Source organism: Cantharellus anzutake (genome assembly GCF_015039405.1).
Source record: "Cantharellus anzutake strain C23 chromosome Unknown EI90scaffold_30, whole genome shotgun sequence".
Classification (NCBI taxonomy): domain Eukaryota; kingdom Fungi; phylum Basidiomycota; class Agaricomycetes; order Cantharellales; family Hydnaceae; genus Cantharellus; species Cantharellus anzutake.
This window is the reverse complement of record NW_024066980.1, coordinates 476,896-494,490: the sequence shown is the minus strand read 5'-3', so window position 1 is coordinate 494,490 and position 17,595 is coordinate 476,896. Positions and strand designations below refer to the sequence as shown.

Sequence of the window (17,595 nt, the reverse complement as noted above, 5' to 3'; positions counted from 1 at the left end):
GGGTGCAAGGGAGTCAAGTGACGAGCTGGACTCCGTTCTCGTCTCAAACTTGATGTTTGTGTCATAGTCTGCACCCTGAGACCTCGGCTTCCCAAGCCGGAACCGTGGCAAAGGCACTGTGGACTTCTGAGGGGGGCGGGGGGGAGTTTGAACCAAAGCAAGGGATTCAGAGCGAGGTGGTACATGCGAGGGGACTGACATCTGTCGTTCAGGTGAAGAGGTACGAGGCTGCTCACCCTTGGGAGGTAAGCGGAAAGGAGAACGCGATCTCACTATGCGATCTCCACGAGGAGTTGAGAAGTCATTATGAGTGGCTGGTGGAGGTGTGCTGAGACTGATGATCTTCGTCTTGCTTTCTGAATGCCGGAGCATAGCATCGAACTCAAAATCCTTGGGGTTCGGACTTCGAGGTCTACCAGTATATGGCTGCCCGTTAAGCGTAGCAGCAGGCTTCCACCCTTTCTGCTTATTAAGAGACGCAAATAAGGATGGCTTCTTCTTCGGATTCTGCAGCTGGTCTCTGTACTCTCGCGGAACGAATTCCTCGAAGAGTATCCACTGCGAAGCGGTGCGAGGATCTGACGGAGGATTGTCGCGTGAGGAGCGCCTTTCTCTTGAACTCTCAGGATTCTCAGGAAGTGCTTTGAATTCCACCTGCGATAAAAGATATGTGACTTGACAAAATCATATCCGTTTCCAGAATCAAGAGACATACGAGAGCCCAATTTGACTCGCGAAACGTGCCTTCATCCCAATCAACCCAACGCGAGCTCAAGCACAGCTCGCACCAGGCAGCAGCCATTCCTTCTTCAATAATCCACTCCCTTCCTGCGACAGGCGTCGTCTCCCACCCAAATTGGGGTAAGATTTTCTGCTGTTTCTTGAGCTTACGATGCCAATCCACCGCGTGATCTGTCCATGCGCTCGGCGACTCCGTCGGCACGCTGAACTGCAGAGCATCCGCTAACGGATCGTGGGACATCGGGGGCATGGGCGTTCCTGCTCGGTCAAGGTATCGGGGATCGCCTTCTGTTGAGGAGAGTTTAGCAGATAGCCGATCAAAGCCTATCTCGCTGAAGTCATTCCAAGAGAGTGTATCCCGTTTACGAGGACTGCGAACATTGCGACGGGCAGTCTCGCTCAGGTCAAACTGAAGGAGTTTAGCGTTCGGGCTGTCGAACCCAGTCTCAGCGAAGATGCTCCACTTGAGTTCCGCTAGGATGGGAAGTTAGTAAGGAGCGCCACGAGTCGTGATATAAGCAACTCACTGAGATTTTTAAAACGATCCTCGCTCGACGACAGCGAAACAGGTGTTGACGCAGATGATGCCAGCTCAGGGTGTGTTCGACTTATCAACTCATCAATAGGATTGGGGCGTAGGAGGCTGGTTGATGACTCCGTTACACGTAGATGAGCCTGGGAATTGTACTTCGCCTTTGGTTCGAAGGACTTGGACAGATTAAGGCGCTTCTTGAACCCTTCCGCATACTTTGGTTCACTGTACTCGCCCCGCATACTTGGCACAATGCGAGTCCACTCTCTTCTACCTGTGAGATCACCCTCCCCAGACCAAAGGGTGGCGGTTTGAACTAAATCAGGGGAATAGAGGCGCACATTCCTGCGAACGCTCGCAACCCGAATCGTGCGCACGGTCGGCCGTGTCTTATCTAATTCAGCGATGCTCTTGGGGAGCATGTTTGGGTATCCCTTAATCCAGTGTTTCAGGCGGGTCGGCAACTCTACTCCGTTACGAGCTTCGTAATCTGCATTGACGATGTACGAGAGAATTAGGTGTTCGGTTGCGTGCACAGAACGAAGGTAGAGCGTGTAAGTCGATCCAAACGACAGTGATGGAGCACCCAACCCGAATATCAGCGGGCCGAAGTGCGTCGCGAGTGTTTGAGGCGTCAGTCCAGAGGATTGAGAATTAGCGCAGAGGCGTGAAAATAAAGAGAGCAAGGATAAGAAAAGGGTATGGGTCATTCGGGGAATAACGCTAAGAAAAGCTGAGAAGTGATCAGGAGGGTAGCTCAGCTCTTCGCGGAGCAGAATCAGCATCAAGGTAGATGGACATGAAATAATTGCGTCTACCTTCTTCCTTTGATCGCCAGAGAATATAATCATCTAGACTTATAAATCCACGTACTTCGAATCCGCTCTGGACCCGAGCGATTCGGGCAAGCCCCCACTTCAATACCATTGCCAACGCGTGAGGATCCGCGAATTTAAGTTCTTCTCGCCACTTGGCTTCAGCCTGGGTGGCTGACATCGGTGATCTGCGAGGTGCGGATGAATGCGGAAGATTCGGTGATTGGCATGTCACAAGAAATGTGCGGATCAACGACCGGACTCGAGCGGCAGAGACGTCCAGCGCCTGAGTGGAAAACAAGAGTGGGGTTTGAAGGCCTGTATATGACACATTCACGTTCAAGTGTAGCATCAGAAAGACGATTGTGATCAGTGCATGACGGTGAAGACTGGGTGGAGCACACAGCAACCAGGAAAAAGTGACAGACCTCGTGTGTTGAGTTCCTTTCCTACAACATCAACTAGCCTGTTGGCCTGATCCAGCCCCAGAAAGACGTCGGACTCTGTACTAATGTATCCATACTCTTGCTGAGTGCCGACCCGCTTGGGCGGAGTCAACAGCGGAACGAAACTCCCATCAGGTAACAGCGGTATGAAGCCATGCTCGTCCGGGGGCAGATCCGCAGACGAGATACCACTCGTCGGGCCTGAGTGAGTGCGCGACCGCTTAGACTTGGCTTCTTTGTCCTTTGAACTGGAACTCCGCTGAGCAGGCGGACTGCTGCCAGTTAAGACCTGTGCACGGCCGATATCATCCGGAGTAAGCGTCCTCTTGTGATGGATCTTTACAGAGCTAGTGTTTGCCTTGGCACGAGAGAAAAGCGATTGCATGCAGCGCTAGGGAAATAGGAGAACGAGATGCACGACAAGAGGGGTATACAAATGTAGGTCAACCTTTGTTATCACGGGAATTTGCCGACCAGGTCACTTGTCCCAGAGCACAAAAGGAAGGTCATGGCAATAAGCATCAATCAGACATGACGGGGACAAGACGATGAGACCTTCTGCCGTGCGCTTCCTTGATGACACGAAGATTCGATTCAGAGCGGGGATTCCATTATGCATGTGGAAAAAGTGCGTAAAAACAACAAAAGATATTGCGAATTATAGATACGGCAACGAAGCCTCAAAACATGCCACCCATTCCTCCTCCCATCCCTGGAGCGCCGCCACCTACAGGAGCCTTTTCTTCCTATAAACAAAATAGATAATTAGCAAGCGAGCACTTGGGCAACTGTCGCATCACACGTACAGGTGCCTCCACGATGCATGCCTCCGACGTAGTTAGCAAGCTAGCCACACCACTGGCATCCACCAAACCAGTGCGGACAACTTTTAAAGGATCAATGATACCGGCATCAAACATGTTCACGATCTTGTCCTCTGCAGCATCATAACCGCTGAAATCATAATCAGCCGCACGACAGCTGCATCATTGGGCCAGGGACTCACATTGTAAAGTCACTGGCGTGTTTCTCCAGTAATTGACCGATGACGACGCCGCCTTCTTTCCCAGCATTCTCAACAATGACACGCATCGGACGAGATAACGCCTCTCGGATAATTGAAACTCCCAACTGTTGGTCGAAGTTGTCCGTTTTGATGTCTTTGAGAGATAGAGAAGCTCTTAACAGAAAACAACCAGAAGACGTTGGCTTTCGGACCTGAGCTCCGATGGTGCTGTGATAAGACGCACCTGAGTAATGCAACGCCACCACCAGGGACGATGCCCTCCTCGACGGCTGCGCGGGTTGCGTTCAAAGCATCGTCATAACGATCCTTCTTCTCTCCAACCTCAACCTCGGAAGCACCGCCAACCTTAAGGACGGCAACGCCACCGCTCAGCTTGGCAAGACGTTCCTGCAACTTAGTCTTATCATAGTCGCTGGTTGTAGGATCATTGAGCACGGAACGAATCTGCTCACAGCGGGCAGTGACAGCATCCTTACCACCATCACCGTTAAGGAAGATGGTGTCTTCTTTGGTGATGATGACGGAGCCGCTGCTGCCGAGGTACTCCGGTGAAGCCTTGTCGAGCTTGATGTCGAGCTCGTCTGAGAAGACAGTTCCACCAGTGAGGATGGCCAAATCACCAAGGATAGATTTACGGTTGTCGCCGAAGCCGGGCGCCTTGACGGCACAAACCTGAAGTTGACCGCGAAGCTTGTTGAGAATACAAGCGGCAAGTGCCTCGCCATCGATATCTTCAGCAATAATGAGAAGGGGACGGCGCTGTTGGGCAGCGATCTCAAGAGAGGGAAGAATGTCTTGGAGCGCAGAAATCTTCTTTTCTGACAGGAGAACCAATGGCTTCTCAAATTCGCACTTCTGGGATTTGACATCGGTGATGAAGTACGGTGAGATGTAGCCACGGTCGAAACGCATGCCCTCCGTAATTTCAATCTCGTCCTCGATCGTCTTCCCTTCCTTGACAGTTATGACACCCTCCTTTCCAACTTTTTCCATTGCAGTAGCAATCAATTGGCCAATATGTTTGTCCCCATTAGCCGAAATGGTTGCAACCTAGTATGAACCGTGGGTATAAAAATAAGAGACTATGCAAGTTACAAACCTGAGCTATCTGATCACTAGTTGTGATGACACGCTTGTTAGTTTCCAAGAAGGAAATGACTTGGTCAACAGCTTTTTGGGACCCCCGCCGTAAATCCATAGGATTGCACCCGGCGGCGACATTCTTGATGCCCTCAGAGTAGATGGCTCGGGCAAGGACGGTCGCAGTCGTAGTTCCATCACCAGCAATGTCATTTGTCTTGTTTGCAACGTCAATCACCAGTCTGAAAATTGGAGAGGTATCAGGGACTCGACGTATGCATGGGCCTTGCTGATACGCACTTTGCCCCCAGGTTCTCAAATTTATCCTTCAGTTGAATGGACTTTGCTACAGTTACTCCATCTGTGAATAACTACACGTTAGCCTCTAATGGATGGCACTGACACTAGCAGCGCACCCTTCGTGATTTTTGGTCCACCATAAGGCTGCTCAATGATGACACTGCGACCTGGTGGGCGTTCGGTCACGTCAAAGTCGAGAAATTGTTGCATGAACCAAGTACCTTTAGGGCCAAGTGTAACACTAACTGCCTTAGACAGCACATCAATGCCGTTGAGCATAGCGGCACGACCTTCATGAGAAAATTTTATCTCCTTGTGCGCACCCCTCGCGAGGACGGGTGTTGCACGCCGGACAGCAACTGCGGAACGTCTCCCAAGATGATGCATTTTTGTAAATAGGTGACACGCAACGAGTGCAAGAAGAAGGGAATTGAAGTCTTAAGCTCAATGAGCTGGAGACAATTTTTTTGAGAAGCAATGAAGAAAGCTGAGAAAGCGGAGGGTCCAGAAAAATCTGTTTGGACGGCAGGCTCCGGCAATTTTCACTGAGAACCGTGAGCAACTTTCTCGAAATTTCTGTACTTTCCCCAACCTGTTCACCGCGACCAAGATGGTACGTGTACGCCGTCGCATTTTGAGATAATGGGCACTAACGTTTACTGTCTCGCAGTCTGCTACCTTCAGGTCAATAAAAGCTGTGGTTCCGTTGCTGGACCGCGTTCTCGTCCAGCGATTCAAACCTGACACTGTTAGTAAACATACTGTTCTTGCATGGCACTAGGCCCATAATATCATCATCCCCATAGAAAACTGCCTCAGGCATCTTCCTGCCTTCATCAGCAACCTCGAACCCCTTGCCCGAGGCAACGGTAATTGCTGTTGGGCCCGGCGCACCACGAAAAGATGGCACTGTTGCCCCTTGCAGTGTGGAGGCTGGCGACCGTGTCCTCTTACCCGGCTGGGGAGGGAATTCAATCAAGGTTGGCGAAGAGGTGTGTCCGTTCCGTTGATCGAGTTTTGCCTCTATTTGTTCTGACTACATTGTTTGTTTAGGAATATTTCCTCTTCCGGGACAGTGAAATCCTTGCTAAAATTCAGGAATAAAATCCTGCTTGGTGTTAGTTTGGTGGTTTATGATACTTTGCATTATCTGTCATATCTGGTGGCAACCTACATTTACATATTCAACAAGCGCATCCCTACTCCGTTCAGTTCCCCACTCTGTTGGTTGATGGATGAAAGGCATTTTTGAAGTTTCGGTCAACGCACGACCTTAAGAGGCGTTTTATGACTGAGATAACGTGGAAGTTATCTAAGAGCTTGCAACGCATTATCTGCTTCAAGGTCAGAATTATCTGCTCCGTAGATGTTTTCAGTGGCAACTCTTTGGAATTTACACGACTGAGACCCATAAGTGCTGAGCGCTGTATGCCCTCTAATATTCCAATTTATCGTTAATTTTTATCCGTCACGTGTGAACAGGTGAATGCCGTGCGCTCCTTAAATTCGAACTTTCTCTTCGATGGCTACTTCCTTCATCAAGTGAGCGAGAATTTTCAGTTCCTAAACGCCCCGCGAGTTCTCATGGGCGCTCTTCAGCTCGCCAATATCTTTAATTTCCGTCGCCGACATTCGTTACCGTGGTATTCTCACGAACATTGATCATGATGCAGCGACGTTGGGTCTCTCAAATGGTGAGCATGGTTTACTGATACAAGGCCTTCTGAGCCATTAACGCGCGCTCGAAAGTCTACTCTATGGGCACGGAAAACAGGCGCCCCCCAGCGGAATATATTCCTCCGCAGCCCATGCCGTATGACTATGTCGTCTTTCGCGCGTCCGAGGTTCAAAACCTCGCGGTTGACACGGAGGCTCGACCTCAGCCACGGAATATAGTGAATGATCCAGCAGTCCTAGGCGTCAGTATCACTTATTCCCTTTCTCGCCTTCCACCTCATGATGAAATATTCACGGATGTAATATCGTCCGAGAGCGCAAAAACCCATGTGGAGCTTTCCGTTGCCTTCCTTCTGAGCCATTTCCATCGGTCCTCTACCTTTGTTGTCGTAAAGCTAACATGCTCTCGACCACAGGTTCCTAACGCACCATCCAAGCCCCAGCAACTGGTAAAGTTCATATTCCAATTGACCCCCCCCATGTTCCTTCAGTGTCAATCTGTGCCTTTCATGCCGCTAAAGAACCCATGCGTGTTATTGCTGCCTTCACAATCTTTCTTTACCTGTTTGTTGTCACTCATGAGACTTACGCGTGTTTTTCTCCCAGCCACCTCAAAACGGGCCATCTCACGTTCAAAGCGAGGTAAGTGACTTTCCTCTGCTCTCCCATGATGGATTGGTTTATGCATGTATTATCCGATGGCATTTGTTTGCTCGTATGAGGATACTGTAGCCTTTTCTGCTGAGCACCCCTCAACCCGATTATTCGTTTACTACATTGCTGACCTCGAAATTACGCTGCCTAGGCTCCACCGGTTACTGTTCATCAGCCTGCCACCACTGTGAAACCCTCAGCCCCTGTGCCCCAGCCATCGCCCCAACCAGCGCCCCAACCAGTGCTTCAACCAGTCCCTCAACCAGTCTCTCAACCAGCCCCCCTGCCAGTCCCCCCTGTATCTAGCTCACGATTGCCTCTTGATAACTCGCAATCTCAGACCCAGTCACAACCTGCGCCTCAAGAACCCAGGCCCCAACAACCTAATCCTCAGCCTCAAACTGTCCCAACACGACCTCGTCCACCTGTTGATGAGAGTGGTCCCGTTCGTTCGGCGTCTACCTCTCTTGAAGCTGTCGAGAAGGCTTTGACAGACTTGCGGGTCTCTGCCCAACCTCTTCGGACCAGCCATCCTGTTATTAATGGGTACCGTGGTCAGCATCCCCGCCGAGGGGGTGGTGGCGGCAGGGGGAGAGGTTACGGCGGACGTGGTGGCGCCTTCCCTCGTGTGAGAATTCCTCAGGAGGATTTTGACTTTGTTGAAGCGAATTCCAAATTTGATAAGGCAGCTCTCTACGCAGCTAAGTCCCCTCTGTCTGTAGGAACCCTCGCTCCGTCGGGGGCTGACAGTGCGGATATACCTGAGCCAGGCCAGATAATGGAGGAAAAAAAGGAGCCTCGGAAGTTCTATGATAAGAGTCGCTCGTTTTTTGATGATTTTTCCTCGGATGCAAATGTCAAGGACATCGATGCTCGACGCGGACGAGGTCGTGGTGGACGGGGGATGGGGCGCCGGGACGAGGAAAGGACGAAGAACCTGACAACATTCGGAGAGACCGGTGTGAATCTTGGTGGAGGATACTGGCTGGGTGGACGTGGGGGCGGAAGGGGAGGGTTCCGTGGCCGGAGACGCCCTTATAACGCGATAAATCAAGTGAGCAACGTGTTTCCTGAGGCTTGAGTTTACACTAAGATATCCCTTCTTCAGAATGCGACTCCAACAAATGTCTGAAGACCAAAAAGACTGTGTTCTTTCGCGTTACTTTTCATCGTTGATCGTCTGTCTTGTGGACTCTTCCACGTCCCTTGTTGGTATTTTGTAGTGATATTACAGAAGGGAGCCATTTCAGCTCTCCTTCCTCGCCCTGTTGATGAGAATTGAAACTCATAACCAGAACAGTCTCCACTCTGCCATTTCACTCAATCCCGTTTGGTAGCCAAGTCGCACCTGACTGCAGGCGCCAATTGGCTGTCATGATAACAGCGCAAGTGCCTCTTGTATGAATTCCCGTGCACGTGAAGCTGGTGTTGAATGGCCAAACCAGGAGCTTGACCACTAAGTACATGGGGTTGCAAACCGCACGGGGAAAAGCCCGTCATCCAAATATGGTAATATATATTGCCCTATTTGACACGTAACCCACTTTGGTTCTCATCCTTCAGCAAATGTGAACACAAGACCAGGACCCCAGGACAGTATTTTCGATCCTGGAGCTCGACAAATACGTTGGCTGGCATGATTGTGTTTCTAAATAACGAGTCGCCGGTTGTAAGGAACGAAAGAGCAGCCAACTATCCTACTCCTTCAGCTAGGCGCATCTCAACTTGGAACTACTTTTGTGCGACACGCATGGTGAATATGGATGTGCATACGGATGCGGGGGGAGAAGAGGGAGAAGACGAGGAATATGAAAAGCGCGAAGAGGACGAGGGGATGTTACGATGTCTAGAGTAGGTTCAACGTCACTCGACTTCTGAACAGATTGTGGTCGGTGGTATGATAGTCATAGTCATTCAACGAACGCAGCCTCGCCCCGCGTGTGCACGTATCCACTCCCCACCCTCCCAATGAAACAAGCAGCGCTCATATCGGAGTCAACAGGCTCCCGGACGGAGCAACATGCTACCATGAGTGGGGTTGTACGTATCGAGACCCAGTCGAGACGGATAATGGGGCCAAAAAGCCGCTACATCCAAGAACCAGCCTTCCGGGAAAATTTGTACCGCAATCCTTCTCTTTGTCTTGGACGAAAATAGCAACGCAGGAGTGGGGGAAACGTTCTGGATGATATTGCTTGAGCACGGTAACTGTCAGACATTCCCATTCCCCACGCTCCTTGCCTTCTCTTCTTGCTGGCTGCAATGTATCGCTTCCTCATAACAACCAGAATGACGAAATGGGACGAACACGGTGGTCTTTCTTGCTGATGTGTCAATGCCACTCGGCCACTATGCACCGCGACGGGTAGAATCAACCTCCTCGACACTGGGCCTGTCCTGTGAGGCATAAGCCGGGTGATGTGAGCCTCAGCCTTTACTCTTAATTGGGTCGAATATTGTTTAGGTGCTCCGACCATATGTTAGTCTTGACATCGCTAATAAAGAGGAGCTGAAGATGGTTGTGAGGAAGGCGCCCTAACACTTCGACAATCGATGGGAGAGGCAGATGAGCACAGTGAACTCTTGGTAGTAAATATGTAGTCAGTCGCACTGATAACGGTGATGAGTAAAAAATAGCGCATTTATGGATAGCAATCCACGAGTCGTTGTGATAGTCAAGCTGGGGTTCATCGCGCCTAAGTGAGTGTCACACGACACGTTACGCATACCAGGACAACCACCCTGCCAATTTCGCTAATCACAAGCCGCCAGTGTCGAGTGCTTTCTTGTGCTCGAGGCTACACATATTGTTACGAAGTCATAGAGGCTGGAGTCCTGCCTACGAGGCCACCGGAAATACGCTCGGGACAATCAGCCCTTCTGTTGATGATTGTTTGTGTGTACTGAATCAAGCGAGGCTGTCAAACAAGCATAAACATCTTCCGCGCCTCTCGCCATCATTTAAATACTCCAGACACGCGATTGCTTGTGTGTCCTCCCAATTACCCCCCCCGTCTCGTCTGGTTATGTCTTCTGCTACTCTTTCTGACCTCGAGTCTGCTACCAAGGCTTTTGATACTATTCTTAATGACGATCTCCACGGTGCTTTAACGCAATGTGCGTATGTGATGAATGTAGCTTCGATTCACAGCGGCCATGAGGTGTTAATGGGGTTCTTTCGTAGTCGATTCGTCATCTTCGCCTTTTCATCTGATGGGGAAAGGTAACTTGAACGTGTTATGTGGCGCGTTGCCGATATCTCATTATTCTCGGCGCAGGAGTCACAATTTTTCTCCAGGCGGCGCTAGGTGAGTCACTGCGTTCGATGTGTGAACATTTGAGCGCTTAATGAAGATTGAATTTCTCAGGGCTTGAAGTATGATCAGTTTAGTCGGGATTGACAACTATTTCTGATTCGCGGCTCTTTAGACGAACCTGATGAGCGCAGCCTCGGAAAGTTTGGAGGCAGCTGAAGCCTGTGCGAGGCAGCAGGGAAAAATAGCCAAGGCATCAAGGGCAGGACCAACGGGAACACGCTATGCAGCAGGTCTCGAATGGGATGTGGTTGCAGCAGATGCAACCCTACTCTTAGGGCTAACAAACGCCTTATCGGAGTCCTATATCGGTTACGCGAAGTGCCTGTATTCACTTAACAGGTGAGCTAACGTTAATTCTCCTGTATGGACGCTATGAACAAGGTTGCAACCTCGCTTGCCGTAAAGTGCCCATTCGCGATTTACTTCCATGTATAAAGTCGTCTTCCCAAACGGAATTGATGATGTTTTCACTCCAACAATCTCAGAGAAATCTTCGCAGACGGATTTGCTGGACGAAGCTACAAAGCAGTTAAGGACCCGATCGCCGACCCCTCTGTATTCGCCGAAATTTACGTCGTCCCAAACCTCATTATCACCTCTTTCCGGTAATCTGTTCAGCCGCTGGATGGGCGGTTCCAGATCTATAACTCCAGTGTCGAGAAGCGACTCGTCTTATCAGGTCATCCCTGAGAACCCTGTCGAACATCTAATTTATTCTGGTGTCGCATTCGGTTAGTGTGAGGACCTCTCATCTGAACTCTTTAGTGGTATTTATCTATATCATTAAGGTTATGGTCTATTTAATCTAGTCCTTTCCTTGCTTCCCCCTAGGATTAGGTAGGAGTCCGGCTTGCCCGCAAAAAGCAAATTATTGACTCTTTTCATAGAAACGTCGTCGGCGTCTTTGGATTTACATCAGACAGAAAGTGATTGTTACATTTGTTTCCCAGGGATTCCACCCACTAACCAATTCGTGTGCTGTAAAGGTTGGGTCTGCGGGCACTGACTGTCGCCACAAGAGGAGATGACACCCATTCTCAATTCGCCGCGTGAGTCTTACACTCTTGACTTAGACGGTCAGCCACTGAAATAATCCTGAAAAGGGTACGACTGGAATTCAAGGTTTTGGTAATCCTACTGATATACATCACAGATTACCCTCATGACATATTACGGCAGTGTCCTGTTGCTTTCAGGATATCAAGCAGACGAGCAGCAAATAATGAGCCAGTACGATGCGCTTCTCAAAAAGTGAGTAGATTAACTCCTTTTTCGTCACGATTTTAATGAGATGTACAGAGTGGAGACGAAATACCCAGATGGATCACTGTGGTTACTAAATAGAGTGAGTTTTGAAGCAATTATTTCCTGTCCCGGTCACCGAGCACTTTCAAGGCTAAACTGCAGCGGTATACTGGCGACAACGCCGCAGCTATCGCCACTCTTCAACGTGGAATCGGTCCAGAGAGAAGGAATCATTTCAAACAGGCTGACACTATACTGGTCTTCGAATTAGCTTGGATTTTGTTAGCGGAAAGACGATATGAAGAATCCGCTGAGATGTTCCTTCGCCTCGTGACACTCAATAACTGGTTCGTCGTTCGACGCATCGTCTTCGCCACGAATAAATTTACTCTGTTATCAGGAGTTACGCCACCTACACCTACTTAGCTGCAGGTATGGATAACGTCTGATTCAGTGCGGGCGGTGGCTTACTCAAAAACGTTCATCAAAGGCTGCTATCTTAGCTTGAATACACCCGAAGGGCATCAGAAGGCCCAGGAGCAGCTCGACAAACTCCCGGGATTTCTGGTGGGCAAAAAAATTGGAGGGAAGGACCTTCCTACTGAAGTCTTCATCCGCAAAAGGAGTAAGGTTCTCTCTGACTCAGTTTTCGCCGTTGAATTATCTAACACCTGTCGCAGTCGCCTCCTACAAACGAAAACAAGTATCTCTTGGTGGGGATGAGGATGAATACATAAATGTGATCAAGCTATCGCCCGTATGTCTTTGGTTATTTTTTTGCGTGCAGCTCATCACTAAAGCCCGAATTGTGGCGTAGGCGGAAGAACTTGGCATCACTTGGAATACCCATGGGCGAATCTCGAAGAAATTAGCGCAGGAGCATATCATAGATCTCCTTCAACTCAGCCCCGCTCCCGCTATAGAGTCACCTTATTCTACTTCCGTCGACACCCTCCGAGACACGACAAACCCAGACCTCATTCTTCGGGACGAGCTTGCGGCCCGTTCGCTCCTGCTCGGTATCCTACACCGAGTCTCTGGTGATTTTGATGTATCCCGCCAATTCTTAACAGAGGTGTCTGAAACAGGGAAAGAGCTAGAGATGGCGTGGTTAAGGAACACGACACATTTTGAATTGGCGGTTCTGGTAATGAGAGAGGCGGAATCGAAATCTAAAGGATTATCTTTGGAAGCTTCGAAGCCGATTCTCCGCGATGCAATTGCAGCCGCGACACAATCTCTGGATCTGGCAGCTCGAGGCACAAGCGACGTGGATCTTGGGTCAAGACTTGAAAGCAGAATAACGATGGTACGTTGGTGCACAGATCATCTTAGAAGTATCTAATCCACTTTCCCAGTTGCGCGACGAGCTGGAGCTCAGGCGGAAAGACCTTGCTCTTTGATATCGAATTACACGTGGTTTTGAGCATATGCATGTCCCTACGTATACAGCATCCCAACAGTCGACTATGGACTTACTCATCAGCGAAGCGCAGAGTGGCTCGTTTCTTGGGTTTCATTCCTAATTTATCCTCTCCTTCGATTTTACGTTTTAGACCCCCTTTCGCTGGCAGAGCACGTGGAATAGTTCTAGACACAGCATCGAGCAGGGGGAAACCGGACTCTAGTGCATGGTGAATGGTTCGATAACCAATGAATTTCGGATTCTTAGGAGAAGCGTTTAACGAACGTTGAGATGTGGGACTTGGGGCTGCACTAACCTTGATAAAGCCGCGCATTCCTTCGTCAGCACAGACGTCTTTTGAATTATTCCCGGGCTGCCGCCGTTTCATGATCTCCTCTTCGACTGTCGAACGGATAGCGAGCGTCTTCACCGTGATAGGCTTCGTTTGACCGATACGGTGTGCACGCTGGGAATACAAGAGGTTTGTCTCAGACCGCGGACATCAACACGCGCGACGCTCACCTTGATGGCCTGAGTTTGCACATCTAGTGTCCACACTGGCTCGCAGAAGATGATGCGTGAGGCCTCAGTGATGTTCAGGCCCCGGGCACCGTCCTAGAGGGCCTATGAGAACCAGCGTTCAGCCGAGCAATCAACGAACCTTCAGTTCCATTAGTAGGACACGAGCACTGTCAGAGGTTTTAAAAGTAGTCACAATCTGCTCCCTTTCATAGCGTGTCTTTCCGAACTTGAATTCAAGGAAATCGGTGCCAATCATCTTGAGGGCTTCCGAAATGTGGGCGAGTGTCATGGGCATTGCGGAAAATATTAGAATTTTTTCGGTAGGTGAGTGCATGACAACCTGAGGGGTTAACGAGTAAGAGCAACGTCCTCAACCTCAGTGTATGGGTGGTTCGGGAGCAAACCTCAGACAAAATGTAGTCAAGCTTCGTAGAGCCTGAAGGGCCGATCACAGTTGAACCAAAAGAGACCTCGGTCATAAGCTCGGGGTCGTTGGGTTCTAATTGCATTTCGTTGTGCAAGGAAGTATTAAGTTCCATGTTAATCACTTCGATAGGCTTGGATGTGTTGACAGTGGAATGTATCTTGCGGTCTGTCCGCTTGCGAGAGGCAGGTGTTGCAGAACCCATTGCCAATCCAACAAGAGGTACTCCCTGAGGTTTTTCTGCGGACTTCTTGTTTGGTGAGATCGCGGTAGAGCCCGGCTTTTGAGAGGCAACGCGCCGTTGTCCCAAATCATGCAACTGCGCGGTAATGATGCGCGATAAAGGTATGAGAGGACCATATTGCTGAACAGTCTTCCTGATAATAGTAAGGCTTGAGGGGCATAATATATCCGCCGACATGGCGGAACTAGATGGATAGGGACGGGCTGCTATCTCAGAGTGTTCTCCTGTGTCGCTATTATTCATAGAGGGGTTATGCCCTCCACCATAGTACGGTTTGCTCAGGACTTTAGTGGCACTGATGGGTAGCGAGTAGACTCTGAATGGGATGTCATCGCGGGCCATCATTTTACGCCAGAACTGGTCCTGTGCCGCTTCCTGTCTTGAAAAGACAAATCAGGATTGCCGTTGATTCTAACTGGAAGGCTGGCCCCGTACTGGTATTTGAGTGCGTCCAATAACAATGCTTGATCATCAGCACTAAGTGATCGCTGTTTGGCCGTCTCTATTGCCTTCAGTGTACGCTGAATTGCTTTGTCCACATCAAAAAGATCCTCGTCGAAATGCCAAAAGAGGGATCTAAGAAAATCCGGAGGCTTTAGGGCCAAATTCACCATTAGAAAAGCACTTGCGTACTGAGTGATATTCTCCGTCAGCCCCCTTAAGTAACCGATACCCTATCCAGAAGAACTATCAAAAAAAGGCTCTTTGCCTGGATGCATTGGAGTCATACCGAAGGGCTAAACAAGTAATCCTGGGAACGCAGATCAGATGGATTAAGTCATGGAGCCCAGCTACTAACCGGTCCAGTTCTCTCACTGTCCACTGCATTCACGGCAATGGCAGTTTGCATCATGTTATAGGTTTTAGCGGCGTAATAATCCAAATCAAGAAGAATTGTAGAGTGTGTGTATGGAGGCAAATCCAACTCGTGATCTAAATCCTCTGCTCTGGAAGGATGTTGGCGATTCGGAGAAACCAACGCCTCAAGACATACCTGTGTCTTACTATCACCAGGCTCATAACTTGTTCCAACACCTTACGAGAACCCCATTTTGAACCCCTGCTAGTAAAAAGCGGCTCGATGACCCTTTCGCGGAACGTGGCCAGTCCGCTTGAACCTTCCATTGTCCGGTGAAAGGGTGGGGTGCATAAAAACGACCCAGTCATAACACCAAGTTTGTTGATGTCTGCCCGGTCCATCTGTGACCAGATGCGATGTGCTGTGCGAGGGGATAAGGATTCAGGACGAGTCTCCTGCACAATTTCACATGAATTATAATTGGTTGAAGAATCAATGATACCTCACAGTGATCTCGGCAACATCGTGCTTCATTCCAACGTTTCCTCCGACTAAATTAGCAGTCGGTGTTCCTGTAACGATCCATCTTCGCTCGGTATTCAAACTAGCCAATTGTTCCACAAGCTGCGAATGATGTGCACAGATATTTCCTTCATCGATGACCAGCCTTTTCCAACGAATGTGGAGGAACGGCGATGGGCAAGGGTGGGAGGCTGGACAATCACAACGTGAAGTTTCCTTCATTACGACGGGAAAAACTGCGATAGAAGTCAGCCACCGCGCAAGAAGGCGTAACCTTACTTACCATGGTCATTGATTAGCACAACCTGGCCGTAATCATCAACAACATCCAAGCTCGAAGTGATGAATGAATGCCTTACATCGTAGTAACTTGAGAGATCTTCCACCGTCGGAACATCCCCCCTGTTCCTAATTGTGAGGACACTGAGCGCGCCATCCTCAGTGTGCTTCATTATTTCACCCTCCCACTGCTTCAGTAGCATAACGGGGACAACGACTAGTGTAGCCTTTGATATGAAAATCCTCCCGCGAGTGGTGCATTGAAGTGAATTACTCTGGTTTTCTGTACGATGCGGATCGACTGAAGCCTTCCGCTGTCCTTCAATCCGCGAGGACTGAGCGAAGCCAGAGAGTTGCAAGTCTTTCTCGTTGGTTTCCCAAGTAAACGGCACATTTTTCAGAAGAACACGATAAAGATGCTCTGGCAGGAGCTCGTCCCAGGGGAGGCACCTCAAATCCGACGTTCTGATCTTATGCAGAACCATGTCAGTAAGACTGGGGATGTTCGTTTTTGGCGTCGGAGAATGGAGGGGGGCTGAGTATTTGTGCAAAGCCGGCGTCCACAGGGGTTCACATAAGTGGATGGTGTCTCGCGGCAGTTCTGGGAAATCATCTCTAGTACTGAGGATCAGAGCAAGCACGATGACTGTCTTCCCCATCCCAAGTTCCTCAGCAAGTATACCACCCTTTGAGCAAACGTACAGATCAGGGGTTTTCCTGAGGATGAAATCCACCGGGTCAAGATAAAACAGTTGGGAAGATCTTTCTTGGGGACCCGACTTGGATGGTGAGGACGATAGCTTGATCAAGGTTGGGTCGATATGAGGTTTAGAATCCATTTCCTGGTGCAACAGACGTGCTAGGGTGCGTCTCTGGTAAGGGTACAGCCTCGTTCGTGACCTAAATCCAGGGATTGTGTGGTGTGATATGGATTGGATAAGTCGGCGGGATGCCTCACTCAGAAAAGCATCATCAACAATGGGGGAAGGCAAACTAGAGAAAATTTCTGAGAGTGTCCTATGGTCCTATTTGGTGAACCGATGAAAAAAGCAGTGATCGTCGCGCTTCAGGCATGACTCACGCCATCTTCATCTTCATGCAAAAAACTAGGGGCGGAAATGGCAAGCCCATCCCAATCAGGTTGTGACCTGGCAGTCCGAGACAATATAAGCTCTATGTCCCGGCCTTGGTTGCGCCTCTCAATTGGTAAACGAAGGCTGCGCCTTCTGTTGCTCTGATTGGGCAAGTCGATTGGCACCAGCTTGACTCTCAAGGTGAAGTGTTTTTGGTGACAGAGCCCATCCAGCCTAACACTCCCCACGAGAAGGGAACGGTTCAGAGAATTGACCAAAGTCCTATCTTCTTGTACGAAGTCCGCGACTCGAAGAGGGGCTGTCACCGGGCCCCAGCTCAGTGTCTCTTCGGGTGGAGTGCATGCATAACATAAATGGACGACTCCCGCGCAGAAAAGGAGCTCTTCATCAATGATTTCTGAAGACCCGGCCTTGTTTTCCATGGTCCAACTCGGAGTCGGACAAGTGAGTGGCTCGAGGCAGTGCCAGTCTG

General features: G+C 49.7%; 6 protein-coding genes across 6 annotated transcripts; 3 read left to right on the top strand and 3 right to left on the bottom strand.

Annotated features, from left to right (window-relative positions):
* Positions 1 to 501: 501 nt before the first annotated feature.
* EI90DRAFT_1341600 (uncharacterized protein) lies at positions 502 to 3,019 on the bottom strand. The gene is made up of 4 exons (XM_039051699.1): positions 2,517 to 3,019; positions 2,092 to 2,406; positions 1,269 to 2,036; positions 502 to 1,215 (listed from the first exon to the last, which is right to left on the bottom strand). Exons 1-4 carry the CDS (start codon positions 2,917 to 2,919, stop codon positions 632 to 634), a joined length of 2,070 nt encoding a protein of 689 aa, XP_038915088.1. The 5' UTR covers positions 2,920 to 3,019; the 3' UTR covers positions 502 to 631.
* A 195-nt stretch (positions 3,020 to 3,214) lies between these two features.
* Positions 3,215 to 5,328, bottom strand: EI90DRAFT_2923735 (chaperonin GroL; the record flags this gene model as incomplete). Its single annotated transcript, XM_039054822.1, is given in 8 exon segments — positions 3,215 to 3,280; positions 3,341 to 3,488; positions 3,541 to 3,768; positions 3,785 to 4,611; positions 4,661 to 4,883; positions 4,942 to 5,002; positions 5,058 to 5,108; positions 5,163 to 5,328. The coding sequence occupies 8 exon segments, from the start codon at positions 5,326 to 5,328 to the stop codon at positions 3,215 to 3,217; spliced, it is 1,770 nt and encodes a 589-aa protein (XP_038915087.1).
* A 223-nt stretch (positions 5,329 to 5,551) lies between these two features.
* Positions 5,552 to 6,349, top strand: EI90DRAFT_3155184 (chaperonin 10-like protein; the record flags this gene model as incomplete). Its single annotated transcript, XM_039065979.1, has 4 exons — positions 5,552 to 5,560; positions 5,612 to 5,689; positions 5,748 to 5,933; positions 5,995 to 6,349. 4 exons carry the CDS (start codon positions 5,552 to 5,554, stop codon positions 6,043 to 6,045), a joined length of 324 nt encoding a protein of 107 aa, XP_038915086.1. The 3' UTR covers positions 6,046 to 6,349.
* Positions 6,350 to 6,463: 114 nt separating this feature from the next.
* EI90DRAFT_3125022 (Scd6-like Sm domain-containing protein) lies at positions 6,464 to 8,353 on the top strand (the record flags this gene model as incomplete). The annotated part of the gene is made up of 5 exons (XM_039063776.1): positions 6,464 to 6,483; positions 6,541 to 6,635; positions 6,691 to 7,067; positions 7,225 to 7,260; positions 7,424 to 8,353. The coding sequence occupies 5 exons, from the start codon at positions 6,464 to 6,466 to the stop codon at positions 8,351 to 8,353; spliced, it is 1,458 nt and encodes a 485-aa protein (XP_038915085.1).
* Positions 8,354 to 10,298: 1,945 nt separating this feature from the next.
* Positions 10,299 to 13,237, top strand: EI90DRAFT_3125021 (outer membrane protein Iml2/Tetratricopeptide repeat protein 39; the record flags this gene model as incomplete). The annotated part of the gene is made up of 18 exons (XM_039063775.1): positions 10,299 to 10,389; positions 10,457 to 10,495; positions 10,551 to 10,580; positions 10,641 to 10,648; positions 10,702 to 10,928; positions 10,995 to 11,320; positions 11,378 to 11,426; positions 11,477 to 11,515; positions 11,576 to 11,638; positions 11,693 to 11,711; positions 11,743 to 11,840; positions 11,889 to 11,934; positions 11,997 to 12,181; positions 12,235 to 12,266; positions 12,325 to 12,459; positions 12,515 to 12,591; positions 12,652 to 13,143; positions 13,193 to 13,237. The coding sequence occupies 18 exons, from the start codon at positions 10,299 to 10,301 to the stop codon at positions 13,235 to 13,237; spliced, it is 2,001 nt and encodes a 666-aa protein (XP_038915084.1).
* A 70-nt stretch (positions 13,238 to 13,307) lies between these two features.
* EI90DRAFT_2996912 (P-loop containing nucleoside triphosphate hydrolase protein) lies at positions 13,308 to 17,591 on the bottom strand (the record flags this gene model as incomplete). Its single annotated transcript, XM_039056226.1, has 14 exons — positions 17,111 to 17,591; positions 16,110 to 17,054; positions 16,034 to 16,055; positions 15,736 to 15,986; positions 15,424 to 15,683; positions 15,229 to 15,376; positions 15,160 to 15,180; positions 15,063 to 15,103; positions 14,865 to 15,005; positions 14,166 to 14,808; positions 13,901 to 14,101; positions 13,762 to 13,854; positions 13,556 to 13,705; positions 13,308 to 13,501 (listed from the first exon to the last, which is right to left on the bottom strand). Exons 1-14 carry the CDS (start codon positions 17,543 to 17,545, stop codon positions 13,310 to 13,312), a joined length of 3,543 nt encoding a protein of 1,180 aa, XP_038915083.1. The 5' UTR covers positions 17,546 to 17,591.
* Positions 17,592 to 17,595: the final 4 nt, after the last annotated feature.

Coding starts and splice junctions, on each gene's coding strand:
- EI90DRAFT_1341600 (XM_039051699.1), bottom strand. CDS start 2,919: ATGCAATCGCTTTTCTCTCGTGCCAAGGCAAACACTAGCTCTGTAAAG. Junction 2,407..2,516: donor AAAGGAACTCAACACACGAG/GTCTGTCACTTT, acceptor TGTCATATACAG/GCCTTCAAACCCCACTCTTG. Junction 2,037..2,091: donor CTGGCGATCAAAGGAAGAAG/GTAGACGCAATT, acceptor TGCTCCGCGAAG/AGCTGAGCTACCCTCCTGAT.